The sequence below is a fragment of the Denticeps clupeoides genome, chromosome 4 (genome assembly GCF_900700375.1).
Source record: "Denticeps clupeoides chromosome 4, fDenClu1.1, whole genome shotgun sequence".
NCBI classification, from domain to species: Eukaryota; Metazoa; Chordata; class Actinopteri; order Clupeiformes; family Denticipitidae; genus Denticeps; species Denticeps clupeoides.
This window is the reverse complement of record NC_041710.1, coordinates 2275908-2294725: the sequence shown is the minus strand read 5'-3', so window position 1 is coordinate 2294725 and position 18818 is coordinate 2275908. Positions and strand designations below refer to the sequence as shown.

General features: G+C 48.0%; 1 protein-coding gene across 2 annotated transcripts in view; it reads right to left on the bottom strand.

Moving 5' to 3' along the window:
* Window positions 1–18818, bottom strand: part of LOC114789326 (arf-GAP with GTPase, ANK repeat and PH domain-containing protein 3-like) — an 86406-nt gene that overhangs the window by 33451 nt on the left and 34137 nt on the right. For both annotated transcript variants that reach the window (XM_028978626.1, XM_028978625.1), the window contains exons 2-9: window positions 15134–15192; window positions 12999–13086; window positions 10373–10458; window positions 8569–8710; window positions 8338–8472; window positions 7228–7355; window positions 6654–6809; window positions 2246–2329 (exon numbers count right to left, since the gene is read on the bottom strand). In XM_028978626.1, the coding sequence (XP_028834459.1) occupies window positions 2246–2329; window positions 6654–6809; window positions 7228–7355; window positions 8338–8472; window positions 8569–8710; window positions 10373–10458; window positions 12999–13086; window positions 15134–15192 (878 nt within the window). The remainder of the gene's footprint in view (window positions 1–2245; window positions 2330–6653; window positions 6810–7227; window positions 7356–8337; window positions 8473–8568; window positions 8711–10372; window positions 10459–12998; window positions 13087–15133; window positions 15193–18818) is intronic.

Sequence of the window (18818 nt, the reverse complement as noted above, 5' to 3'; positions counted from 1 at the left end):
AAAACAGGAGAAGCTGCGTCCTGTCCGAGGAGGAGGAGGAGGAGGAAGGGCCGGCTGGGTGATTGGATCCAGCACAAAAGCTCAGTGTGGAAAGACCCCCAGTGCCCGAGTGCTTTGTTGTCCGTATTTACAATTTCTCCGGAGGAAGGGGCCGGCTCCCGGGGCCGAGTGCTGGGACGGGGTGTGTAATTTGCCCAGTGAGGGGCGATTATGCTCACGCCGCCACTTTGATCCCTCCGATTGTGCACGTCCCACGGAGATATACCTTACCCTGAAGTGACAGCCGCTGAAGGGGCGGCTTAATCCGAGGGGACACGGACCGTCCGGCAAACGGGTGCACGATTAAGCAGCGTCATTAGCGAGGTCACCACACACACGCCGCGTGACGTCACACTCGCGGCGGCGACCGATACCGCTGTCCCCGGCTGATTAGCATCTGAAATTTAAATGCCCTTAAAAATCAATATATTAAAAAGCGGCGCGTCGCCAGGGAGGTCCTCAAATTCCAAAAAGCCGGCTGACTTTATACAAATTAATGTTAACATTTCGGAATTTCTGTCCCCATTAATATTCATTTCAGACGGTGCCATTCTGCCAACGACATGATTTCAATTGAACATAATATGGCCGAGCACAGATCATTATTTCACACATTATTTCATATTTCTCGAGGAAAGCCGATTTAATGCTTAACTATTACCGATGGTCTAATCATCGCAATCAGCTCTACACCTTTTAAAATTGCAGGTTAGGTGCAAAAATAATCATCTTTATTCCCAACACTGCTTTTATAAAGTCAGACTAATGCAGCTCATATTTTCCATATATATAATTTATATAAATTAGAGATTGTGGAAATCACACATTCTGTAAAGAATTTGCTAATTGCATTAAATTGCTAAAATTGAGTTTCTACAAATTATTAAAATGTTTTATTTGCTGAGTATGCAAAATGCATATAAGAAATTCAAATGATTTAAAATAACATAACTAAAATAACAGTTTTACATTCATTAATTTATTCAGAATTATATCATGAGCACATCAAAATAATGTGACTTGTAGAAAATCGATGAATAGAAAAGGTCCGGTTTATGCTATTTTTTATAACATTTTCAAATTTTAGTTTTGGGGTGAAAAACCCCGTTATTATAACCCAAAATCAGTAGGACCCTTACTGCGCCGCTTCTCTCCCAACATTGTGTGTGAGTAATGTGATAATTGTCCTGCGTTGTGACTAAGGCTGGTGTTACAGCGCCACCTAGTGTCTCTTTCACTGATCGACTGACTGCTGCAAAAGTTCTAAATTTTACACATTCCTCCTGTCCTATTATTATCAATATTAAAACTCTTCTGCAGGGGCCAATATTACAAAACTTAATGACTACAAAATAAAACATCAATATTAATCAATAATATCAGATATAAAGAGAATTTTTTTTCACTGCATCATATTATGTTCTACATAAGAGACTAAACTGCAGCAACTTCAGAGAGATAATAAAAAACTAATAACCAGGCTCCCCGGGCGCCTGTCATGGTTGCCCACTGCTCACCAAGCGTGATGGTTAAATACAGAGGTCACCGCGTGCTGTCCTGCAGTGTTTCAAAATGACAATCACTTTCACTTCTTTTCACTTTCATATAACCGTGTAGAGATGCTACAGAAGCTCAGATGATTGTCGTCTTTAAGGGTCAGTTTCCCAACGCAGAGATCCACAACATTTACATTCACGGCCTTGTCTAGAGCGCCTTACAACCAGTAGTGACAGGGACAGTTTGTACTCTTCTGGTTTATAGGCTACCGACCACCCACACGCTGCGTCAGCTCCACAGCTGTGTTGAAATGCAGAATTTATTTTTTACTCTCCCAGTAAAAAAAAAAAAAAAAAAAAAAGTACATTTTTCATTTCTATGCATCTTTTATTTAATGGTTAGATTAATGGTTAGTTCTTAGCACTGACTGTTTTAATACTTTTAAATGTATTTTTTTTTTTTCTATCTTATGCAATGTAAGGTAGACCGTTTTTATTTTAGGTCCCATGTATGACGTTGAGCTCCAGCATATACAGAGAATACGAGCTCGGTCTGGATGAAAGCACTTTTTCAGCCTTGACCCTATTCTGGCACCACTAGTTTGCTGTCTGCAGTCCACCTTCAGACCACTGGACACGCGACAGTGCTACCGTACAGGAGCGGGTACTTACCTGGCGCAGAAGTGAAAGCGGCGGTGAACTCCACTCACCTGTTTGATAGGAATGGCCCTTCCACTGCCTATGCTGTCAGTTTTATTCTCAAAGCTCTTTGACTGCTCGCTGGCTTTCCGAGACTGCAAGGAAACAAGACAGTCAGTTGGTCACATGGAACCCGACATCAATGCACAGAGTGAGGGGGCAGCAGGGCCTGTGTGTGTGTGTGTGTGTGTGTGTGTGGTGCTGTGTTGAAATGCCAAGACTTGGAATCAAAAGAAAAAAGTATAAAGAAAAGGAAATAATAAACAGCTTAAAAAATAGCACACAAAGCAAACCAGCGAAACACAGAGCAGCACACTGACGTGCAGTTTACACACAGAGCACAGTTTACACACCAGAACACACAGAAAACGAACAGGAGTCATGACTCAACCCAGAAACCTGCTGAAACCCCAACAAGTCCCAACCACGCTTCATTACTGCAAAATGGCCATTTTGCACATATTACACATCATCTCAAAATGAACAACAAAGCCCATGGGAAGCAAGAACAAGGGAGAGAAAAGTGTCAGTTGTTAGAAGGGCTTCGTTTTGGCGCCTCCTAGTGGTCAACCTGCAGAAAACAGCAAAACTTCAAAAAGGAAGCAAGCTGTTGGAACCATTAGCATTATTAACCATTATTAACATTACCAACAAGAATCAGAAGTGCATCAATATTTCAAGGCAGCATATAAAACATTAAATTGTCTGCAGGTTCTGGACCTGTAAGAAAAAGTATTGAGACTCAAACCACAAAATGTTTAGTTACACACAGACACACACACACACACCAGTGTGCACACCTCCACACACATACAATCCCCATCCCACACACGATGAAGGGGACAAGCGAATGGTCACTCAGAACACGATGAGGGATGACCACTCACCATCACAGCTGCGCTTCAAGTAACTTTGCTCTGGTAAATATTTTTCAACATTTTATTTTTTTTTTCTATACAGACACCATACAAAGTCACATGTTCACTTTGAAATATTCAACAGGCTGAGCCAAACACCGCAGTTCCCACAAAAGAAAGGAGAAGACAATAAAAGGCGCCGTCTTTATATATCTCATATAATGTATATAATATACTTTCTATAGAATACCATTGTAAATAAAATTCCATACAAGATATACAGCAGTCTATAGTTGTCAATAGTTTTATGATATAAAAATGATTCTGTAACAGTTTAGAATCTTCATACCAAACCTTTATGAAAATAAATTCACAAAATCAAATGAAACTAATTCAAAGAAAAGTATGAGGGAAAAAAACGATCATTTTAACAACAACAAGACACTACATTCGTACAGGTCAGTGCAAACCATGGTCTGAAAACACGTAGCAATGATAGTGCTCCTGCCTGCTCGCCCATCCCCGTCCCTACTCTGCGTTTATGAAGGCCTTCATAAAACCCCTTTCTGTCTTTTCCCTTTTTTATCAGTTTATGTGCTTTTACAGCTAGAAACAAAAGGCTGAGCGCAACGGCTTTGTCCTCGGGGACATGTCCCGCTTCACTTGACTAGCTTTAGATTGCGGAATGGAGCTTGGTGGGCAAGATGCCCCGGATCGACTGGATCTCAGCACCGGGCCCAGGCTCGGGAGGAGAAATAAGGCCAAATTCCTTCCCGACTGAGGCGGACCGAGGTCCAGTTCATCCAGTTGAGCATCGAAGCATCACACTCAGCGTTTTGTGACCAGCGTCCAAGTTCTCTTTACACAGATCCCCATACATGAACCCAGGCTCAGAAATTGAGCCGAATTTAAGGAAAATGAAAAGAAAAAAAGAAATGTTAGTTAAAGAAAGGAAAGGACGAAAAAAGCGAAGATGTCTTGGCCTAAAGTCCTTGATTCTATGTGATGTAATGTCATGTAGGGACTGTCCTTTTTTGGTGGTGGAAAATGTTCCAGGGACGCAGAGGGGTTTAACACAGTGTGAGAGAAGGGACAGTAGGAAGCTGAGGGCGGGACGGGAGGGGCACGGGGTTTGAGCCGTGGTCCAGGAAACAGCCCAAATCGAGTGCAATTTTTCTGAGTTCATCACTTCCATGTTCATGTTTTTTATGTGTTTCCTTTAGACAGCAGGACCTTGGCTGCCAGGTTGGGCAAGTCCTGGTGCAACATGGTGCATTACCCAGAATGCCGTTGGGCACAAGGATCAAGCAGTGCGAGGGAAGGGCTCGTTTTGTTCTCTTCCCCTCTAAGAGTCCCAGGATCCCACTGCCCCCTTAAATCTCGGGCTCTTCTAGTTCATAAGGACCGGACGAGCCCTTCTGGACGAGGAACGGGTGGGAACTTAGGAATAAATCTGCAAAATGTCGACAAAAACAGTTCAGCGTTTACCTCTGTTTCAATTCCTCAGTGGACATGGACTTTACAAGACTGTTAAATGAATGTTTTAAAAAAAAAAAAAAAAATTATCATTTACACACAAAGCAGATTCAATGACCGATGTGGCATGAATAAAACAAACTCCACTCGTCTGTCTATGCTGGGCTTTCATCCATATAAAAAAAAAAAAAAAACGATCAGAATCGGATCAGAGCCCACTGAACATCCGAGCCACCTGGTTCCTTGGAAGCACTGAGTTTGTATTGATTTCCTGTCCCCCTACTGACATCTAGTGGCCGTTTCAAGTCATGGCAGGTGAATGCCAGGAACCAGCTGCCTGGCGTGGATGAGACGGGACAGACTATTCTGAAATGACAGCGGTGGCCACCACGTACGTGTTGGTGTAAAACGGCGGTTCCAGGGCTGGGCGAGCCACTCTCCGTGTGCAACGGGAAGAAATTTGACGCCATGTCTATCGGCCGGGCCCCAAAGTCCATTCGGTTTCAGTGACTCAGCGACCCCGAAGAACGCTGCGGCAGATTTGAAAATGGCCCTCAACTCTGCCACCCAAACTCGGCCTCGGTCCCTCGGCCACTGAAACGGAAACGGCCAGCCAGACGCGGCAGATAGGCGCACAGTGATCCTGAACGGGGCGACGGGAGCCAGATTAAACCCAGGGACGAGGACGCGGCCCTGAACACAAGCTTTATACACCACAGAATGTGCTCGACGCTCCGGCGAATGCAAATGCGCAGCAAGCACACCAGGTAATGCCTTGCATTTAGCGAACAGAAGAAAAGTCCTTTTTGACTAGTAGGATTAAAGAGGAGCTCGAAGCGCAACAGTTACTGGTCAGCTTTGCATTGAGTCGCGAAATCACTTCCTGCCCTTTCACTTCCTTTCTGATTGCCTCTGTGTGCTGAAAAAAAACTCATATTGGAAAAACAGAGGGGACAATAAGGCCACTCTTATGACAAAAAAAGGTAGAATCGGATATTTTTGGAACTGAGACATTTAGTATTGAAATTTCATTATTGTAAAGCAGGGATCAGAAAAAATGAAAATTATTTGGAACAAACACAAAAAAACTCTGGGGTTGGTGGCACTGACGGGAAATAATATATTTCAGTATGATTTGGTGTTTAATTTTAGATAAAATGTATGAAATTTGCGGTGAATTTGTGGTTTTGGAGGAAATGACACTTTATTCTACATTTTATGATTTATCTCCCTGTTCTTCTTTAATATATATAGAGTTATATCTGAGAGGATTTGGAATCCTTTTCTACTTTTTTAATGCCTGTTTATAAGCACATGATCTAAAAATGTTATTATTATTATTATAATTTTTTGTTGATAATTTGTTCCATGTTTTTAGTGTGGAAGCTCCTCCCCCATCCCTCCCATCGTGCAGCCTCGTTCTCTCTCGCACGTCCCAGGCTGGCCCGTCCTCTCAGAAGGTCATGAGTTGGAACTGCCGCTCGGCCTGCCACTCTGGCACCCACACTGGGTAGGTAGCGTGCTTCGGCGCCTCCGTGGCGCGCATGGGGACCGGCACCGGGACGGGCACCGCCGGCGGCTCGTGCCTCGGCTGGACAGGTTTAGTCACTACCTAGCAGGGAGGGAGGGAGAAGAACAGGACAGGACAGGGGAAGTGCACAGAGTAAAGGGGGGCGGGGCCACCACTGCTGCTGGGGAGGGGCGCATGCAATGCGTCGGGGTCGGTCGGGGCGGAGTCAGGCAAGCTGGTGTGGGTCGGGGAGGGGGAGGGGAGGGGGGGGGGGGTTATAAACAGAACAGGATCAAACGTCGGCGTTACGCGGAGCTTTAAAAAAACGAACCGGATCGGAAGTACAACCGGGACGAGTTCGGAGCGTTTGGTGGACACGTCGGCTCTGACTGTCATGCTCGCTTGCGTGGGTGTCAGGGGCGGCAGAGGAAAGGAAAGGAGAGGGCAGCTTTGGTTAAGAGGCGGAGCTGGTTTGGGTCCGGCCCCCTCTGTTGCGTGGCGAGGCGTGGCGAGGCGCGGCGATGCCCTCTAGTAGTGCGAGTGGGTGGTACTCTGCATCAGCTGGCGCATACTTACTGTGAAGATGTTGGAGCGGCGCTTGGACTGCTTGCGGATGGGAGTGGGCGTGTTGGAGGCGGCGATGGTCTCGATGCGCATCTCGCGCTGCCCGATGCTGGGAGTGGAGGGGACGGAGGACGAGTAGTCGCTGAACGCACCCCCACCATTAGCAGCCTGCAGGCGGGAGGAAGAGACACGGACAGAAAGAAAAGAGGAAAGACAGGAAAATGGATGAAGCGAGATGGAGGAAGGAAGGGAAGAGGGAGGTGATGGAGAAGCACAGAACAGTTAGACATGGGGTGGAGCTTAAAAGCTGGAAACTGGGCCAGTAAGATAACATGTCCACTATCAGGGGCCCAGAGAGCCGAAGAAGCAGAAGTGTGAGATATCTGCGGTTTTATGAACTGAATTGAACTGGTATTTTAGGACGTAATTAACCACTTTCTGAATCAACATTTCACGTTTAAAAGCCGCAATTTTACTGCCAATTTCAATCATGAAGAAAAAGTCAAGCCCCAGCCCAAAAACTGAAACTGCTGAGAAGCTCCCAGAGAGCTGGTGGACGTGTCCCGGACAGTGGGTGGGGCCTCACCTGATTGATGTGGACAGAGGGGATGGACGCAGAGGGGACGGACGAGTGGCTGGGAGAGTTGGGGAGGGACTTGCATGGGCCAATCGAGAGCTGCTGCTTTTTCCTCAAGGCCACCACCTTCTGAGCAACTGCAGGACGAGAAATGAAGTATAATTTAGAACCAGAACCAGAACAGTCACAGACCGGACCAAACCCTGGTCAAGCCGGTAATTACTACATGGGCCATCATTATTTCTAATTTACATAAAGACACTGACGACAGCTCATGCTGGAGATTTGCAGATTACACTAAAATAGGACAATGATGGATGCTGCGTACTGCCAACAAGATCTCAGCATTAATGAATAAATAGAGAAACATAAAAAAAATGATAGTTTATTAAATTAAGGAGACGTGTAGATGTGCAGTGCAGCACACGGTGACACGGTGAAATGCGTCCGCTGTATTTGGTGAGCAGTGGGCACCATGACAGGCGCCCGGGGAGCAGCGTGTGGGGACGGGACCTTCATCAAGGGGACCTCAGTGGCACCTTGCCGGTTAGGATTTGAACCGGCAACCTTCCGATTACGGGTCCACTTCCTGCTGCACCATAAGTTTAAAGCAAGGGACATAATGCTAAGATGAAATAATACGACCTCCACATTGCATACTGAGAAAATGTGTGACCAGCACAAAACAAGTCCCAGAATTCAGGCAAGCATCATTCCAGCATGCCTCTGGTGAGGCAGCAGAATCCTGGCCGATATGAGCAACGATATTGGCTCAAAGCCTTTCCCACCACTGGCACGGATGTCAGGAGAGAGAGCGAGAGAAAAGAGGGCACTGCAGCCGGGGAGCAGCACAACTCGCCGGCGAAGGTGTCTCTCCCGCCTTTAATTATTCGGAACGGAGCCTCGGGGCACCGTTCTGCAGTGGTGGAGAAACCCCGGATCCTGCTGATAAACAGTGAACTTAAGCGTCTCCACAGCGGAAGCCGAGGTGACGGTTTTCACCAAAACCCCACCAAGCCCCACCTGGTCGAACTAAAAGCTCAGTGGCCGAGGTGCCTTGTGCACCCTGCCCCGTCTCCATGGAGTCCTGGGTGGAATTCAATCTGTTCAGTGTCTCACCATCTTGGAAGACTCTCTCCACGTTGAGGCCGTAGGTTGAGCAGGTCTCATAGTAGGTGGAGCGCTTGAGGTCATTGGACAGCTTCCGTGCACGAGCATCATCGATCACTCTGGGGTTGGTGGCACTGATGGCATCTGGTGGGCCGGAAAGGTCACAGCAGTCAACTGCATGTCTATCTCAGTGTAACACTGCTCTAATATGTCTAAAAAAAATTTAATGTGCATCATTACCTTGTGTGCCAACCAGCACCATGGGCACCTCAGCAGTGTTTCTGTAGCTAGACAGACGCAGGAAGTAGTTGTAGACGGTCTGGAAACTGATTTCGTCCTCCAAGCTGAAGACGAACACCACAGCATCCACCCAGGCAGCAAACTAAAAAACACAATCATGCAGAGGTGTGACATATTACTGGTAATATGAATTAACGGAATAACCTAAAAAAGCGCCAATGACCTACTGAGAACTCAATTTTGTTTTTTTCCTGCAGCATGGTCACCTCACCAGTCCAGCCATCAGAATGCTGGAAAGTACCTAGTTGGTGTCAGTAGTGGGCGTGGTCACTAATGTTCACTAATTCACCAGTTAACCAATCAGAACGCTGGAATTAAAGCGCCTGATAACCTGCATGTTGGTGCTGGTAGTGGGTGTGGTCACTAATGTTCACTAATTCACCAGTTAACCAATCAGAACGCTGGAATTAAAGCGCCTGATAACCTGCATGTTGGTGCTGGTAGTGGGTGTGGTCACTAATGTTCACTAATTCACCAGTTCACCTATCAGAACGCTGGAATTAAAGCGCCTGATAACCTGCATGTTGGTGTCGGTAGTGGGCGTGGTCACTAATGTTCACTAATTCACCAGTTCACCCATCAGAACGCTGGAATTAAAGCGCTACGTGCATGTTGTTGTTGGTAGTGGGCGTGGCCACGTTTGTGTACAAGGGGTGTTAGGAGTGTAGATCAGTGGTTCCAGTGCTTCAGGGGGAAAAGGGTTGGGAACCACTGGTGTGGAGAAGCCATTTGGGTGTGTCACATATTGACAGGAGATGGTTTAAATCATCCAGAAACAGGAAGTAGGGAGTGTAAGAGCTGACATTCACGCACACAGACTCCTCCCATTTTAAAAATTTGTCAATAAAGTTCATCTTCTGGTTATCAGAAATAATTACCCACCAACAAAAACGTCAGTGTGGGAAGTTAGTTCTAATGTAGAAGATTTCATATCATTAAAGGCAACGTTCTTCTCTGAGATTTTTAAAGCTTGTGCTGTTGTTCATTTGTGAAAATTTGCAAAATCGCTAGAGTTGAAATTACTGGAAAACAGGGTTTAAATGGGAAGAAAACGTCCAGCCGCAACACCATTTTCCAGCAGCAGAGGGCAGCGCAGCAGCAGAAATAAGGGTGTGGGGTGGTGGTAGTGGCCTAGTGGGTAACACACTCGCCTATAATCCAGAAGACCCAGGTTCAAATCCCACTTACCACCATTGTGTCCCTGAGCAAGACACTTAACCCTGAGTGTCTCCAGGGGGGGACTGTCCCTGTAACTACTGATTGTAAGTCGCTCTGGATAAGGGCGTCTGGTAAATGCTGTAATTGTAAGGGCCTTCAAGCAGTGAGTTACACACATCGTTCAACTGCCGTTACACACAGTTTTCATAAATACATACAAACTACAGAAAACTACCATCATCATTAAAAGAAAGAGTAAAAAATAATCAATAAAGTTTTTAATTTAAAAAATATTAAACATTAACGCACCGCAGTGCAGCTTGTCCTAAATTGTGCAGGCCACCCCAAGTGTAATAAGAGGCGTTTAACGAAGGAAGCGTAACTACGCAGGCTGGTGAGGACAGGGGACGGAGCCACTTCCATTTCTGTAATGCAAGCACGCCTTCTATCTAATGCTCGGCGCCGCGCTCATTAACTGCAAGTCCGTTGGCGGCTTTTGAAGTTCTGGATCCCCGCCCTTGCGCTGTTAGCACGATGCCGTCGACCCCGCAGGCCTGCCGTGACCCGCGAAGCGAAGCTGGCCTACCTGCAGCTCCGGAGGTCCTCCTTCATCTCGGATCAGCAGCAGGTAGCTCTGGCCGTCCACCACGATCTCCTTTTTAAAGCGACCTCCTGAGGAGCGAGGGCAAGAGAGAAAAGGATTCAGAAGGTCCGGAGGATTCCTGCAAACTGGCGTCTAGACAAGGTGCAAGGAGCTCGGATAACCATGACGAAGAAGGCCACCTTCATCACCGCAGCGACTCAGACAGCACACCAGGGGCGACTTGAATTACACCCCGGAGCCAAAAAAGCCCCTTCACCTCCCTTTACCCGCGAGTCACACGAGGACAAGCGTTCCCACCACACAACTTCAGCCACAGAGCAAAACAAGACATCAACCCACCACCCAGCAGGAGCTGCTACAGCGTTGGAGGTAAGAACGGAACATCATATATGGTTTGATATTGAGCCCTTTTTTTCTTGTTCTGGTCTCTGTTGGACCTTCTCTGAAAGTGTATCTGGATCACTTCTCCATGCCGAGCAGCACAGTAACCGCTGTGCACGTGAAGGATGGGAACGAACATGAAGGAATTGGTTGTAGGACCCATTCCCATCATGCAGCTGATGCCACCATCCAAAGGGACTTAAAAACCAAAAAGTTCCGGCACGAGTGTGTTACCCCCCCCCCCCCCCCCCCCCCCCCCCCCCCCCCCCCCCCCCCCCCCCCCCGAGACCCCGGAGCTTCAGCGCCAGGGAGATGAACGTTGACGGGAGAACCAGCGTCCGATTGGTCAGCAGAAAAGGAGAGCGAGGTGGCGGAGGAGCGACAGCATGAGGAAACGGAGTAAAAGAAAACGTAAAGATGAGAGTAACGGCCCCGGAAGGAGAAGCGCCGACCTCGGCACAGCGGTTCGAACATCTGCTCTCCAAACGACAACCGGATTCCACGTTCCCTCAACTCAAACTCACTTAACCAACAACAACATTTATTTCTTATTTAGCCCAAAATCACATACAGTATGTCTCAGTGGGCTTTCACAGGCCCTTCAGTTGACACCCCAACACACTTGACCCTTCTGCACACAAGGAAAAACTCCACAGAAAAAAACACTCTAGGAGAGATAAAAAAGAAAGGAAGAAACGTTGGGAAGGAGTGATACAGAGAGGGACCCCCTTCCAGGGTAGAGTGAGCCTGCAAATGGTGTCAGTGCCGGGCTGGGGATGATTTGTCCTACAGTTGTAGGGTTGGAGAAGTCCAGGATGTATTCAGTGTCATGGTCTACATTACGTGTCCATAATGATGCTACTAGTCCACTTGAAGATCCCTGAAGCTGTAGTTCTAACGGTGGTGGTGGCTGTGGTGACCCTCTGGTTCGTGGTTCGTTTATAACCAGCAGATATAAACGACGCACATCTGAAACAAGCTCATTTTCATTTCAATCTACAGGAAAAAGTTTGAAGATTATTGCTGTGGGTGGTAATAGCCTAGTGGGTAACACACTATGAACCAGAAGACCCAGGTTAAAACCCCACTTACTACCATCGTGTCCCTGAGCAAGAAACTTAACCGAGTCTGGTAAATGCGGTAAATGTAAATGTAATTTATGGCTTATAGCTGAAGGCGTCTCAAACGATCAATTAAAAAGGATTCAGACCTTCATTTACTCAGACGGGGGTTTAAATGACGTTTTTTGAGGGTGGAGACCACGTGTGAACCTGTTCCAGAATTGAAATGTATCGTGTCTGCACGAGGACCCTCACTGGTGTTCGCCGTCTGTTCACAACTCCTGAGACGGACTGCCGCACTCAGCAGGTCACCGGACTTCCTGAGAAGCCAAGGACGGCAACAGACCAACAGTGGCCCGTCCGCACAGAAAAAAGCTGCATTCCCATTCCCTCCATCACATCTCACAACGCTTCACACACAACGGAGGGTCGACCAGAGGACCAGGATGTGACACGGCAGCGCAACATCATGGGCAAAACTACTGTTGCCATAGCAACACCCTTGGAACATTGTGACCGATTACAACAAAAGACGGAACGCCAGTGTTGGCTCGAGAACATTAAAAAAAAAAAAGAACTTTTTCAATAGCTGAAGGGGTGGAGAACGACAAAGGATTTACTAACACACACACACACACACACACACAATCCAATGCAAACGTAGGTTCATATAACAGCTTGCAAATTTTAACTACGGCAAAAACCGTCATGTCACACCACTCTGGTAACACCATTTACTGCTGGCAGCATAGCGTGGAGCGACACAGTCACCATAGCAACGTGCCATTCATGTGGTGTGAACAGGAGTCCACTCCATATAAAAAAAACAGCAAAGTTTTAACCCATTAATTACTGCCGACACGAACACACACACACACTGTACCCGGCCCTGAGTCGGACTAAGCGGAGTTAGTATATATATCTGATTTATGTTCCTCATTATCTTCGTTTCCCCTACTAAAGTGAACATGTTGGTTTTAGATCTTTTGCTAATTGGTATGAATCGAGTTGAAATGAACTGTATGTGTTTAAACGTGCTGTTTGTTCTCCCCAATTTAATGTAAAGCGTGTGTGTGTCTTTAAAAGCGCCCTATAAATAAAATGTACTATTATCACAATGATTTACCAATCAATCAATAACTCTCCCAGCACCATGTCCTGCTTACCTTCTGGTGACTCCTCCTGAACGTACGTTCCTGTCAGGTACCGGTGCACCAGGGCCGACTTCCCACTCGACAGGTTTCCCACAATGCCCTGCAACACAGCACACATGGCTAAGCACATTTCACTATATTGATCACGCTAACAGGTCTTGTTATTGATGATTTGTTGATGGAGCCTCGTTACTCTGCTCTTCTGCAGAGCCACCCGAGCCAGCGAGAGATGGAGGAGGAACGCCCGTGACCTCTGCCAATGACCTCTTCAGACCACACAGCTTCTTTTCTGCACTCCCAATACCCACCATTTCACTTTTCATCTCGGGCTTCACAAGCCGGGCGGCTCGCTGCGTAGATGGAATATGAAAGCGCGACACAGTCCTATCTGAAGATCTGAGCGAATTAACAAAGGCGACAGGCGGCGGCGGGGGGTGGAAGAGGGAAAGATGGCGGTGGCCTGATTCCCGAGCCGGGATGCAGCTTCTTGACAACAAGTGGCGACGTTCTGACAATCCCTCACACCGGATTTATATTTATGGAGCAAAGCACTCAACAACGCATATAAAGGACAATTTAAAAAAAATACAAATTACTTTTACATTAAAATGACTCGAATAGCAATAAATGAAACAATCATACAGTAAATTAAACAGTGAGTAAATACAATTTAAGGGATAAAATAAAAGAATGATAATGTAAAAATCAATCATCAATTTGAATATGGTATCTATGGTGACTTGTTTTCTGGAATAATGAATAATTACAGTTGTAATGTTATAATTATAACTACTATTGTTATTCATAAATCAACAAAACCTGCTGAATTCTGCTTTTTCTCCACATCCATTTTTCTGGAGTGGCGATTAAATACTGTTTAACATGGAGGAGACCAGACGTGGCCGAGCGGGGGTTGTAGGTGCCCACAGGCATGGCACGTCACCCCACCGCGTGACAGAACGTCTCAGGACGGTATGACACCATGTGGGCGTGGCTCCAGGGATGGGAGTCTGGCCACGTGCTTCCCAGAGGCTCAGGTGGATGAGCCAGTGCATCTGGGAAGAAAAAGGCCAGGCCTTCCTAGCAGTCTCCGCCCACACCCCGCAGCGCGTTGGTGGGTGGTACGCTGGCGGGTGGCACGCTGGTGCTCGCCTTTAATCACAGAGGAGCGTAACGAACAGGAAAAACGACCCCCTTTCCCTCTTTTTCGCTCGGAGACCCCCAAAGCTTCACAAGGGCACGGAGTGACTGGACACTGTTGCTATGGACAACCGGATGCAGGATGATTTGTCAGCGCGATGGGCAGCCTTCCACACACAACAGGACAGCCGCACATCAGCATTAATCCAATCGCAGATGTTCACATTACGATACAAAATTTGCGTTTTCCCCATTTGGGTGAAGACAGGATGAGCCGGGCAGATCAGCAGGCTGACGGAAGTAATAAAATGAAATTCGAAATTCGAGTATTAGGTGCCTGAAATGTGCCACACACACTCGGTTTTGACAGAGAGGACGTGCCACTTCTCATTTCACATATCTGATTTTTAACATGGCAGCTGTACGTGGAGATCTCTGCAGAGACTAACTGTCTCCAGATACGGTACAATATGTCCAGACGTTCTCATGCATCTATGAGAACCTCTGCAGTGGCCATTAGTGCAGTTAGTGGGCTGGTAGTAGCCTAGTGGGTAACACACTCGCCTGTGAACAAGAAGACCCAGGTTCAAACCCCACTTACTACCATCGTGACACTTAACCCTGAGTGTCTCCAGGAGGGGACTGTCCCTGAAACTACTGACTGTAAGTCGCTCTGGATAAGGTCGTAAATGCTGCTGATTTCAGGACAAGGTCAACCGAAACGCTTCTGACCTTCAAGTTGTCATGAAGAAAAAGTGTAATTAAAACCTTAATTACCCCATTACTTCCATCGATGTATTATCGATATACTTGCAATATTTGCAATAATAAAGCATTTCACTTCATATCATTTACATTTACAGCATTTATCAGACGCCCTTATCCAGAGCGACTTACAATCAGTAGTTACAGGGACAGTCCCCCCCCTGGAGACACTCAGGGTTAAGTGTCCTGCTGCAAGACGCGACCAACACCGGAGGCAAAAACGAGTGGAACGGCATACTCACCACTTTCAGCTCCGGGACCGACCGACTCAGCGTCCACTCCTGACTGTTCACGAAGGAGTCTGGAAAAAAAGAGAGAAAAGAGACGTTTTAAACACTGATCCCAAAAGAACGACGTGTACGGCTGCTGCGAGTCTCCTACTGGACATAAAAATCGCAGGACAAACGTTGGTGTCCCAAAAAAAACCTTCTTCTGGTGGCCGTTCGAGACACTTCGAAGAAAATGTCCTTACCAGAAAACCGCAGACAAGCAGATGCCTGCTGAGAGCAGTGAGGTCAGCGTTTCTAGCCGAGGTTCCTCAGCACAATTTAACATCTCAACCCTGAAGTAAAAGACGCTAATGTCTGATCATCAAGTGTCTCTTCACAGAAATAACCAGACAGAAACAGGACATGGCTACCCGCCCAGCCCGTCTTATTGATACGTAAATGTACGTGATGTCCAGAAGATGAACTTTAACCTCTCTGGGCCACGCCCACTACTGACACTAACATGCTGATGAATGGCGGTTGAATTCTAGTGTCCTGCTGCCCTCCGGCAGACCAGGACCAGCTTCTCACCCTCCAAAAACGCTGAGCTGTCACACCGCTAAACAGCTATAGCACTGCAACTGCACTTCATCTTCATCTGTATTATTCGACATTATTAGATATTAAACTGTATTGTATTTTTATACAGATCGGAATCTAATTCCTGTTTTCACTCACATCCAGGGGCGTGGCTGTCATGGCTGCCCACTGCTCACTAATGGTGAAGGGTTAAATAAAGAGGACACGTTTCACTGTGTCACCGTGTGCTGCGCTGCAGTGTTTCACTTCACACCCTTGACCAGTAAATGATTCTGAAGAGAGAACCAGTGAGAGACGAGGGCTGCTGACATGTCGAGGTGAAGACAGGGACGGGGCCGTCTGGGTGTCCAGGACATCTTTAGGTCCAATATTAATTGTCGGGGACTTTTTAACATCTAAACATGAGTCAGCTTTAATGAGGGAGCGAGGAGGCGTGGGGACGGACCGTGGACTCGCCGCTCCCCCCCGGGGACGGGCCTGGTGGAGAGAGAACGAGTCCACTTCTAATCTTCAAACTGGTCCACTGATCCTGCTCTTCATGCATGAGGGGGCGAGTGATGTCACGCCACCGATTCGCCATCAGTGGCGAGTGGGCGGGACAATGGAAGGTGCCATGTTCTAATTATGCACTATTTTCAGAGGACTCACCAGCGATCTAAACGTCTCTCTGTCAACTCCACCACTTTATCCGCAGCCCGCCGGGCTCAGAACACTCAGCTCCGGTGGAGAGCACCTGAGGGTTCAGATCCATCCATGAGGAGGAAAAAACTAAAACGTCTTCAGACTGGTTGCTATTAATGCGAACCTAGCGGTGAAGGAAGTGGCCCCGTAATCAGAAGGTTGCAGGTTCGAATCCCGATCCGCCGAGGTGCCACTGAGCAAAGCACCGTCCCCACACACTGCTCCCCGGGCGCCTGTCATGGCCGCCCACTGCTCACCAAGGGTGACGGTTAAAAGCAGAGGACACATTTCACCGTGTGCACCATGTGCTGTGCTGCTGTGTATCACTTCACAAAAAAAAAAGTTTCGTATCAGGCCGCCGTGGTGCGGAAACGAGTCGGTTAGAGTGGAGGCAGCGTGGGAACCTGCGAGAACATTTTACTACAGAGGTTCTACTCAGAGAGTCGGATGTGGAGCTAATTAGTATTTCTAGGAGCTCAGGAGTCCTCAGAAGAAGCCAGGACCAGCACCGGGGGGCTGGGAACCGCCGTGCGCAGTTTTTGTAATGTGTGCAGCGTAGCTGTGATGCCCGGCGTGGTGCGTGATTAAGAATGGTCCCGTGTGGCCTGTGACGGGGACCGAGGGGACACTGCTGCCTTTGTGCCAGGCGGTGGAGACCAGCCACGCCGGGCTTCCGCTGCCTACGTCCACTTTCGTCAGAACCGTTGTTCAGCGGCAGAATTAGGGCAGCGATTCCGAGAAACGTCGGGAGCCAAAAGGGACAGAGAGGAGGGGACACCAGCCAGCACGTCGACCGTGACACTGCCGCGTCTCCAGAATGTGAAGAGAGCAGCGTCCAAACGCCAGACAACGAAGAAAACCTGCGTTACGAATAAAATAAAAGCATCTAATTCAGGACGTCATCCCTTCATAGCTGCTCATCTACAGCGGCCAAAATAGAGCCCTAATCGTAGGACCGGCGTCTCACCGCAGAGGAAGGAACGTGGCCGAGCACGTCCCTCCCCAGAGGAGCCGGGCTTCCACGTAAAATCTTCACCAAATCCCACCTTCTTAACCAGGAGAGGACGGCGGCTGATGCTGCATGCAGCTTCTCCTCAGGTGACCCGGGTCAGAACGTGAAACGCGAGTGAAGGTGCAGCCGCAGCGTGTCGGGGCACGCTCAGTTTCCCCGAGGACGCGGAACTGCATGCAAGAGCCTCAGGGCCGGCGGTGGCCTGGCGGTGAAGGAAGCCGCCCCGTAATCAGAAGGTTGCCGGTTCGATTCCTGACACGCCAAGGTGCCACCGAGCAAAGCACCGTCCCCCCGGCGCCTGTCATGGCTGCCCCCTGGTGGATGGGTTGTGAAAGTGAAGTGATTGTCACTTGTGGTACAGCACACGGGGCACACAATGAAATTTGTCCTCTGCATTTAACCCATCACCCTTTAAATGATAATGTTAAATGGGTTAAATGCAGAGGACACATTTCACTGTGTGCACTTTATCACTTTAGAACCTTTTTATTCCAGCATTTTAAAGAGCTGCAAGACTGGACTGGTTTGGACTGGTGTCCTTGATCTTCGCTCCAGAATGCACAGTGGGACAATGAGGGAGACACCGGGAATAGAACTGCCGAGCTGCGTCCCCGCTTTTTTTAAACGCAGAGCCACCCCCGAGCGGCGGGTTCCCTCCCTAATGAGAGGACGGTTCCCCAGGAAAGTTCAGGAGCAGTTCAGCTGCCCCAGGAGCATGTAGGGACAGGCAGGGACGGCGGCCACTCCTACATTCCCAGATTAAAACCAAACACAAGTCAGTGTGAAGGAAAGCCCAGTTTCCTTGGTAACGGCGATAAATAACGATAATAAAAGGGCCTGACGTGCACGATCGGTCCACAGTGGGCAGATGTTTACAGGGCATGTGAACGTCCACAAGTTTGGAATTAGCGCGGTGCTAGGTTCCTCCGGAAAGGAGCCTCCTGCCGGGCGAGAGCAGGCAGGCCACGCCCGGTTATCAGCGGAGGCGTGTAAGGCGAATGCGGTGTCAGCGTGACAAGAGGGCCAACCTTTAAAGATGGTGCTTAAGCCGTCAGTCCCACCATCATTACGCCCCGAATAAGCCCTGCTGAAGTTAGCTCTGGAGAGCGGCCAGCGCCACGTCCCAGCTTCTTTAATACGTCTAGGACACGGGCAGAGCGGTGGAGATAAGAAAAAAAGAACGCGCAACGGAGTACTGCGTGCACAGAAGACGCGTTACGCAACGCTCGCGTTCCATTCCAAGAGGTCTCCACAGAGACATTTCGGCCTGTGTCACCGTTTGGTTGCTGCGCTGCAGGCCGAGTGTGAACTGCGGAACCTTCTAGCAAAAAAAAGACAACCTAAAATGTGTACAAATACCGTGAAATTTCCTCTGGATGGTTCCTAGTTGCTCTCGTGCAAGGAACATGGAGGTTTCACTTTCAC